Here is a 9,659-nt window from a genome sequence, read left to right as displayed (position 1 = left end):
TTATTTATTTATAGCCCGCCTCTTCCTGAAGGATTGGGGTCGGTTATAACCATAAAATACATCTATGACAATATCAAACAACATAAATAAAATAACATAATCCCCATATCCCCTATTTTAAACCAAACAACATCATTATAGAATACAATTAAATTGGTAAGGTAGACATAATTAAAACAAGGCGCCAAGGGGCAAACAAGGGCAAACCATATCAATATCAATAACACGGGAGGTAGGGGGAATGGAGGGCATTTCCCCCACATTTTGCCTCCTTTCAGCCATATTAGGCCCAAGAGACGCCTTAGAAACAACCCTGGAGTTGAGTGAAATAACTCTCCCTTTCTGCACCCATAGTCTTCTAAGCCCATTCCACTCCTCATCTGAAAGCCTCCCCTTCTACACCTTGCCTACATCTAGCTTCTTCCTGCCTTTCCTAAGTCATCAAATCCTTTCTCGTTTTGCTCAGGTTTTGGTCCGAGGGCAGCCCTAGCTCTGATGACGACTACACAAACATGGATCGAGACTGCGCCACTATTGATCCTTCACAAATCAGAAACAACTGGAACGACACTGACTGCCACGAACTGAAAAGATGGATTTGTAAGGAGAGTTTAGACATTGAGGGACAATCAATTTGGCCAATCTCATTCCATGGAGGAACTATGGAATACTAGAAGACCGTGGTGTCTTCTAGCAGGAAATCTACTAACCACAGAATAAACATGGAGAAACTAGATCTCATGCTGCTGTGGATTTCTTTGAACCAGAGAGACCAAGGCGCCTAATTGAAAAGGAAACTAAGGGCCTGGACAGATGGGTGCTTTGCGCCAGCCTCGGCCTGAACTAGGGGTGTGCAGGGGCTGAGGGTTTACATGCCCAGCAACCCTACTGCGCATCCTGGCTGCCATCATTGCATGCGCCCATCTATACAGGGCGTACCATGATGATGTCTGCTCAGTGCAGTGCCCAAACAGCACTGTGCTGTGTGGATGTTATCATTGTGCACCAATGGCACCCCTCGTGCAGCCTAAAAACCACCCACCAGGAGTGGGTTCTTTTTAGGCCTCCCAGAGGACGTGGCATTTGGTTGCTGCAGTCTTCATCCAAGGCAGAAAGAGGCAGCATGTCGCCGTTCCTTTCTGCCAATCTGTCTACTGTCTTCTGGAGCCCTGATTCACAAGTGACACAGTCTTTTATAGCATTTCAAATAAAGAAAACTACAAACTACATACATGGGCTTAAACATATGTACCCCTTTACACTCCTTGGATGCCAAAAATACGTCTAACATACATTTCTCTGTTCCTCATGGGTACCCATCAATCAAACTGTTATCTCTACGTTTTTCCTAATGTCCCTGCATTATATCCTCTTATTTGGGTTAAGAACTTGAAGCAGGAACCACTTTTAGGGTATTTACATTTCAGAGCAGAGGATTTGACACGACCTGATTGATATCCATCATCCTGGTAACTCTTGCCCTCACTACATTTCAGCACTATAATTCTCAGCTCCTGAGCATAGCACAGACGCTCTGAGTCCCAGTCCTGGGGAAAGAGCGGGATACAAATACATATAATAAATAAACAAACAAATAAGTAAATAATAATAATAATTGCAATTTTAATCTATCCTCTCCAATGCAAACATCATTCCTTTGGAAAGCCACAGAGATGGGAGGGTGTGTGTTCTTACCTGGATGTTGTAGTCTTCTGTGGCTGATTGCCATTTTCCACCCAGAATAGGAGTGACTGTTACTATTGCTAATTGCTGTCCATTTGTCTTATTTGGGAACACTCATAATAAGTCCAAAGCGCAACAGTCACAGTATGGCCATTTTGGCTTCTTGGGAGAGTTTAGGTTAATTTGCTCTCAGATCCTTTTATTTGTCTTTATTTGGAAAGCTCAACAGCTCAATAGTAGGTCAGAATTTAGCATAATTCTGTTCAGGATTTCTCGCTTTACTCCCTTCCGCAATCTAGCATTGAGGCTTGTCGAATGTATTACTTATGATGTCAATGAAGCAGGAATTTGAATAATCATGTCTGCACCCCTGGAAATTTGTTTCATCCCAAATTCCAGGCAAAATAGACCGAAAAGAGGCATACCTCCCTCCAAAAAGATTTGAATCCTGTTGGTTAGTCTCAACAACAATAAATGCGTTGACTCAGCTATTGAATGGTGGACTGACATATAGGTATATCCCACTGATATACCCCACTGGGTCAACCCTAATTCAGACTAAGATTAGAAAATGGGATTTAGGATTCATGTTTCTTCATAAATTCTGAATTTGCACAAACATTTTCAACGTTGTCCAGGTAGATGCTGATGATTTCATTTATGATTTGAGTAAAAAACAAGGTTACTTCACACACAATCCTTAAAATAATTTCCCTCCCAAACATCCATGCACAATGCACCAAACCCAGCAATTTCCCCCAAATTTCCTGCGTTAGCAGATCAGTCTTGGACTGACATGAAAATGTTCAGGATGTTGATCTGTGTGTCAGTACCAAGATTTGTCTAAATCAGTTGCTAGGTATGAATTGGAGGACAAGAGAAAATCAGAAATCTAGACTGTTTGTAGAGGAGATACCCAAAGAAGTCAACAGATTGTCCCTGAGACCTTGCTATAGTCTTTGCTTTGACCCTATCAGATGACCCACCAATGTTGGGAACTCCATGATCATGAATGTAGATTTGAATTGCATAATGCAGACAGATAGGTGGACCCCTAAACGTTATAGCATGGATGTATTTATTTAATTTGTCTCCTGGTGTTTGAACAAATGGTGCTCCAAAGAGATCTGACAACAATAACACAAACATGACATACAGAAATACAGAGCAACAATACAGTGCAAGATGCAAGACTCCAGACTGGTCCAAAGAAGCATGAGCTCAACAAAGAGCCTCTTGGTTTTGCCTGTAGTGGCTTCCTCCATGTATTTATAGGATAATGATTTCTTGGATCTGTGCTCTTTCAACTCTTTCAAACTTTGTTTTAAATTGGGGGGGGGGGGAGGGTTTGTTGCAGTGGTCCTATGAGTTGTCACCCCAGACAATCTAACCCTTGGCCCTATGGCTAGTTTTAGCCCTGATAAACCCCTGGAAATCTCTCCTCAGTGTGCTAGTTTGGAGTTCATGGGGACACTACGTCACTGTGATCTCTTCGGCTCTTCTGTTCAACCAACACTCTCAGAACAGCTGCATCCAACTCCACTTTACTCCAGAAGCAAGCCCCGTCTATGGTAAGTATCACCCGTAGTTCTGCCTCAGACCTGTTCCAAGCTAACCCCTGATTTCCTGAGCCTTGAATGAATGAGTGTGTGATAGTCAGTTGCTGTGTGATTTTCTCTTTTAAATAAAAATATACTTAATTGGAGGAGTCTGCCTCTGCACCATTTCTTATAGATCTACTGGCCCCTTGGTAAACAGCTGGGGGACGGTTTCACAGGGTCCTTGTAGCCGACCCCCCTCTCAATTTGAGCTAAGTAAAATCCCCCTACGTAGATTTTGGCTACACAATGCCTTGGCCTCAAAGGCAGAGAAGGAGGAGGGCAGTATCTGCTGGACACAATCTCCCTTTCACACTGCCACCCACTTTTCCTTTTGGGTCATATCTCAATTAGATTGGATGCCTGAGGAAAAAGTAAACTGTTTTGTTGTTTGTTTTCTTGTAAAGCACCATGTAGAGTGATGACACTATATAAATAAAGATGGTGATGATGATGATGATGATGATGATGATGATGATGACGACAGTGCAGCTGCTCGTCCCCCAGCCATTTCCACATTGTCCTCTAACAATATGGAAATGGCTGTGGGGGGAAGCTACACTATCATCATCATCATCATCATCATCAGGGCGGTTGCCGTTCAGCTTCAATCGGTCTTGGATGATACTGATTTTCTAGACCCATTTCAAACTGGCTTCCGGGCGGGCTATCGAGTTGAGACTGCCATGGTCACCTTGGTTGATGATCTCCGTCTGGGCATGGACAGGGGTAGCGTGTCCCTGTTAGTGCTCTTAGACATCTCAGCGGCTTTCGATACCATTGACCACGGTATCCTTCTGGAACGCCTGAGGGAGTTGGGAATCGGGGGCACTGCGCTCCAGTGGTTCCGTTCCTACCTCTCGGGCAGATTCCAGATGGTGCAGCTGGGGGACGTTTGCTCCGATAAGAGGGCCCTTACATCTGGTGTCCCTCAAGGAGCCATTCTGTCCCCCATGCTATTCAACATTTACATGAAACCGCTGGGAGAGATCATCCGGAGACACGGGGCGCGGTGTTAGTACGCTGATGACACCCAAATATGTTTCTCTGTGTCTCCGACTGATGCAGTGACCAGGGATGGCATCTCTCCTCGGTAATGGGCTGGATGAGGGAAAACAAACTCAGTTTGAATCCATAGAAAATGGAAGTACTAGTGATAGGCTCTCCCGGTCCGGGTAGTGAAATTTGTCCACCCGTCCTGAATGGGGTCACGTTCCCCCTGAAGGACTCAGTCCGCAGTTTGGGGGTGCTTCTGGACTCGTCACTTCACTTTACTGCTCAGGTGGATGCGACGGTCAGAAGCACCTGCTACCAGCTTTGGCTGATACGCCAGCTGTGACCCTACCTAGGCCGGGGGGACCTTGAAACAGTGGTACATGTTCTGGTAACCTCTCGGTTGGATTTCTGTAACTCGCTCTACATGGGGCAACCCTTGTACCAAACCTGGAAGCTTCAATTAGTGTAGAACATGGCAGCCAGGCTGGTCACTGGATGTTCCAGGACCAGCCATATAACACCTGTCCTTCAAGATCTCCATTGGCTGCCTATTTGCTTCCGGGCACAATACAAGGTGTTGGTTATAACCTATAAAGCCCTAAATGGCTTGGGCCCAGGGTACTTGGAGGATCGCCTCTCCCCATATAATCCACCCTGCACACTCAGGTCAGCCGGGAAGCAACTCTTGAGGGTTCCAGATACAAAACATTCTATGACTGCACAGAGGGCGTTCTCTATCTCGGCCCCGCAGCTCTGGAACTCTCTTCCTGACGAGCTCCGCTCGACCTCCTCCCTCGACCTATTTCGGAAGAGATTAAAAACCTTTCTCTTCCAGCAAGCTTTCCCTCAGATGTTGTAATGTTTTCTCTCCCTCCCTCCATTGCACTTGTACATCAGCTAGTCTTCTCTTTTGTATGGTTTTTAATCTGTATTTTTATTATACTGTTTTTATCTTGTATTTTATCTGTACACTCTTGTATATTTTATTGTTATGTAACCCACCTTGATCTCAAGGAAAGGCGGGATATAAATAAACGATTTATTTATTTTATTATTTATCATCATCATCATCATCATCAGGATCAGCAGTGATGTGTCTAGCTATTTCCTGGTGGCTGGATGCACTGTGATAGTATCCAGATGAACTGGGTGGCTCTGGGGGTCTCGTCCAGCTCTAGCACACTATGATGCTAAATGGCATTGAGATTATCCATGGTGCCAGACGTGTCCTTGCTGTAAATGTTCAGACATGCTGGCCATGACGATATTATATTTAACATGCCCGTTTTCTTTCAGGTTGCACCTGTACTGAAGAAATAATGCAGCTTGACCCCGTTTTAACTGACATGCCTCCATGCTATGGAATCCTGGGATTTGTAGTTTGTTGGGGGCACCGTCATGTAGCTGACAGAGGTGCCTAAATGTCTCACAAAACTACAAATCCCAGCCTTCCACAGCATTAAGCTATGGCAGTTAAAATGGTCTCAAAGTGGATTATTGTTGTAGTGCAGTTGCAGCCCCACAGGTCTGCAACAAAAGCTACTAGCAGACAATGGCTGGAATCCTGCTCTTGTTTTAAGTACTTATGCATGCAGTTTTGGCCACTGTGGCATGTTCCTATTCAGTTCCCAGCTGCATTGGTGGAATTTCATGAATTTCAACATATCATCACATGTAGTTATGCGTTTTCTGATCATACAACCATAGAATCCTAGAGTTGGAAGAGACCCCAAGGGCCACCCAGTCCAACCCCCTTCTGCTATGAAGGAACTCTCAGTCAAAGCATCCCTGATAGATGGACATCCAGCCTCTGTTTAAGTGGTGGACAACTGTTCAACACGACAAACCATTTGTTTCACCAGGATTGCAAAGATAACCATAACACACCTTTGATACCATAATGGGATGTTGCACATATGCAATTGGTTTAGCAACCTAGATGTTCAGCCAAAGTTTGAAGTAGCACAATGACCATTTAGCTATGTGTGTGCAAAAGTGTTATTTGAAAACAGACTATGTATTTGCAGCCAAGGTCAGGTGGAGGACTTTGTACATTACATCCTAATTTGTCCTCTTCACAGCAAACCTAGAGAGATTTTCCTAACTGACAAATGGAGGTGGGAATTCTCTTGTAGAATCAGTTCAGTTTCTTTTGAGTGATACTAATACATATAGGGATTATCACATGGGAGGCTTAGCGTCCTCCTTCCATCATTAAATTGGCTTTAAATCATCGGGTTCACACCCCTGTGCACTTCTCCTGTCCTTCTCCCATGTTTAAAGTGTAATGGAGCTATCATTTGGTAATTATAGTTCCCATTATTACCAAATGATGAATCCATTACGCTTTACAGACGGGAGAAGCATGTGGGTGTGTGAACCCCAATTGCACGATCTGAACGATTTAAAGGTGATTTAATGACAGAAGGAGGATACTAAGCCTCCCATGTGATAATCTGCAATGTAATGCATAAAGTGGCCCTTTTTGCCTTGGCTGCAAAAAGGATTAGAAAGAGAACCAAAACCACCATAAATTTGCTAGGGAGATTCAAAATATTAAACTGATTTAATAGCTATTTGCCTATAACTCAGAGGTTTTTTTTAACTTTCATAATAGCAATAACTTGGGTCACTGTTAGTTAAATTATGGGCTGTCTTTTGTACTTTTGCATTTTTATACTTTTCATCGTCAACATTTTTTTCTTATGCCTTTTATCTTAAACATCAGTATGGAAATTGAAACAGGAATCTGTACTTAGGACAACAGAACAAATGTCAGACCAAAACATGGAGAAACAGAATGGTTCCCAGTTGGCAAAGGGGCCAGGAAAGGCTGCATTCTCTTACCCTTTCTTCTCAATTTATATGATGAAAATATTATACAAAGAGCAGAGAAAAAGGAGGACTGAAAATAGAAGGAAGGAACTATCATCTATCTAATATATGCATATGTGACCAGACTACTAGCGGAAAGCTTCAGAGACTTGGAAAAATCACTAGAGAAAGTCAAAGAAGAAAGCACAAAGGCAGGCTTACTGTTGAACATAAAGAAAACAAAAATAATGGCCATGGAAAATCTACACAAATTCAACCTAGGCAATGAGGAAATCAAAATAGTAAAAGAGTTCCTTGGATCAAACATTGATCAGAAAGGAGACTGCAGTCAAGAAATCAGAAGAAGACTAGGAATGGGAAGGACAGCCATGAAAGAACTGGACAAGATCCTAAAGAGCAAAGACATACAACTGAGCACTAAAGTTAGACTCATCCATCTCATTGTATTCTCCATCAATGGGCTGAGTGTTGGGCAGTGAAGAAAGCAGATAAAAAGAAAATCAACTCATTGGAGATGTGGTGCTGGAGAAGAATGCTGAGGATACCATGGATGGCCAAAAAAGACAAACAAATTGATCCTTGAACAGATCAAGCCTGAACTCTCCCTAGAAGTCAAGATGATCAAATTGAAGCTGTTGTACTTTGACCACATCATGAGAAGGCATGAATCACTGGAAAAGACAATAATGCTGGAAAAGGTAGGAGGTAGTAGAAAGAGAAGAAGACCATGTGCCAGATGGATTGACTCAATCAGCGAGGTCACAGGCCTGAATCTACAGCACCTAAGCAGAGCAATGGAGGATGGGAAGGCTTGGAGATGTCTCATCCATAGGGTCACCATGAGTCAGGTCTGTCTTGAGAGCAGCTAACAGCAACAACAACATTTTAAAAATTTATTGATGATGATGGTGATGAGGTCATCTAAGTCACAACGTTCCTGTGAAAGTTGGAGACCACCATGCTCAGAAAGCCAACCAGCAACTTGACGTGACTTCTTATTAAACTGGCCATCTTCAACCCACAATGGCTACCGGCAGAGTTGGGTTGGTCCTTCCCTCCTTTGGGTGACTTGGGAGGTCACAGCCTGTTGTCTCAGGGCTGCCCATTCACAGTGCCATCACAATGCACCTTCCGTTCCAGGTGAGGTGTGCCAGTGATTGTGAATGCAGGTGTGGGTCAGCAGGCAGCCAGCCAATCAGCAAGCGGCTTGAGTCTCAGGGAGGAAGGCGCATGGTCCATGTGGAGGGGAGGAAAGAAGGGAGCAGGGCAGCTGGAAGAGGCAATGGGAAACACAGAGGAGAAGTAGGGAAGGTGTCAAGACCCAGAAGAAGAACAAGGGATATATTTGACTGGCAGCCTTGCACTTCTGAAAAGAATCAGGTGGTCATTTGGACTCTCCTTGTGTTGTAACAGATTAGTTTCTGCTGGGTGGATATCCTTAAACATAGTTTTCTGTGGGTTTTCCTGGCTATGTGGCTGCATTTGGGAAGAATTTATTCATGACATTTTGTCTGCACCTGTGGCTGGCATCTTTGGGGGGGGGGTGAGGAATATATAGTCATAGAATCTTAGAGTTGGAAGATACCCCCAAGGGCCATCTAGTCCAACCCCATTCTGCCATGCAGGAGCTCTCAATCAAAGCATCCATCACAGATGGCCATCCAGCTTCTGTTTAAAGACCTCCAAAGAAGGAGACTCCACCAAAATATCAAAGGGCGTGTGTTCCACTGTCAAACAGCTCTTACTGTCTATAGGTTCCTCCTAATGTTGAGCTGGAATTTCTTTTCCTGTACCTTGCATCCATTGTTCCATGTCTTAGTCCCTGGGGCAGCAGAAAACAAGCTTGCTCCATCCTTAATGTGACACCCCTTCAAATACTTAAACAGGGCTATCATATCACCTCTTAACTATCTCTTCTCTAAACATACCCAGCTCCATTAGTTGTTCTTCATAGGGCTTCATGGTTTCCCCTTCACCATTTTGGTCGCCCTCCTTTGGACATGCTCCAGCTTCTCAACATCCTTTTTGAATTGTGGTGCCCAGAATTGGACATGGGATTATTCCAGGTGAGGCCTGTCCAAAGCACTATTGGTACTGTTATTTACCTTGATCTAGACACTGTCGACTCATGTTCAACTTTGGGTCTACTAGGACTCCTAGAGTCCTTTCTCATGCAGTTTCATTCAGCCAGGCGTAGCCCATCCTATACCTATGCATTTCATTCCCCCCCCCCCAAGTGCAGTACCTTATATTTCTTGGTGTTGAAATTCATTTTGTTAGCTTTGCTCCAGTTTTCTAATCTATTAAGGTCCTGTTTGGCCTATTTCTCTTAAAAAGGTTATATCCCTGCATTGCATTGCAATCATGAGACTCATCCCACCTGGTTACGTGATGCCTATTAGATCATACAGTGCTTCCTCGGGTTACGAAATTAATTCGTTCCGCGGCCGCTTTCGTAACCCGAAAAGCCTTCGTAAGCCGAAATGCCATAGGCGCTAATGGAGAAAAGCCGCGATTCCGTGTGAAATAGCGCCGAAAAGCACCAAA

At 43.9% G+C, this 9,659-nt stretch overlaps 1 protein-coding gene across 3 annotated transcripts in view; it reads left to right on the top strand.

Annotated features, from left to right (window-relative positions):
• LOC121932233 (CD209 antigen-like) overlaps positions 1 to 736 on the top strand; it is a 24,232-nt gene extending 23,496 nt beyond the window's left edge. For all 3 annotated transcript variants that reach the window (XR_006104290.1, XM_042470741.1, XM_042470740.1), the window contains exon 7: positions 467 to 736. Coding sequence is in view for 1 of the 3 variants with exons in the window: in XM_042470740.1 (XP_042326674.1) it covers positions 467 to 674 (208 nt within the window). In the remaining 2 variants the exon portion in view is untranslated. The remainder of the gene's footprint in view (positions 1 to 466) is intronic.
• The last annotated feature ends 8,923 nt before the right edge of the window (positions 737 to 9,659 follow it).

Source organism: Sceloporus undulatus, chromosome 5 (genome assembly GCF_019175285.1).
Source record: "Sceloporus undulatus isolate JIND9_A2432 ecotype Alabama chromosome 5, SceUnd_v1.1, whole genome shotgun sequence".
In the NCBI taxonomy this organism is placed as follows: Eukaryota; Metazoa; Chordata; class Lepidosauria; order Squamata; family Phrynosomatidae; genus Sceloporus; species Sceloporus undulatus.
This window is presented reverse-complemented; position numbering and strand designations above follow the sequence as displayed.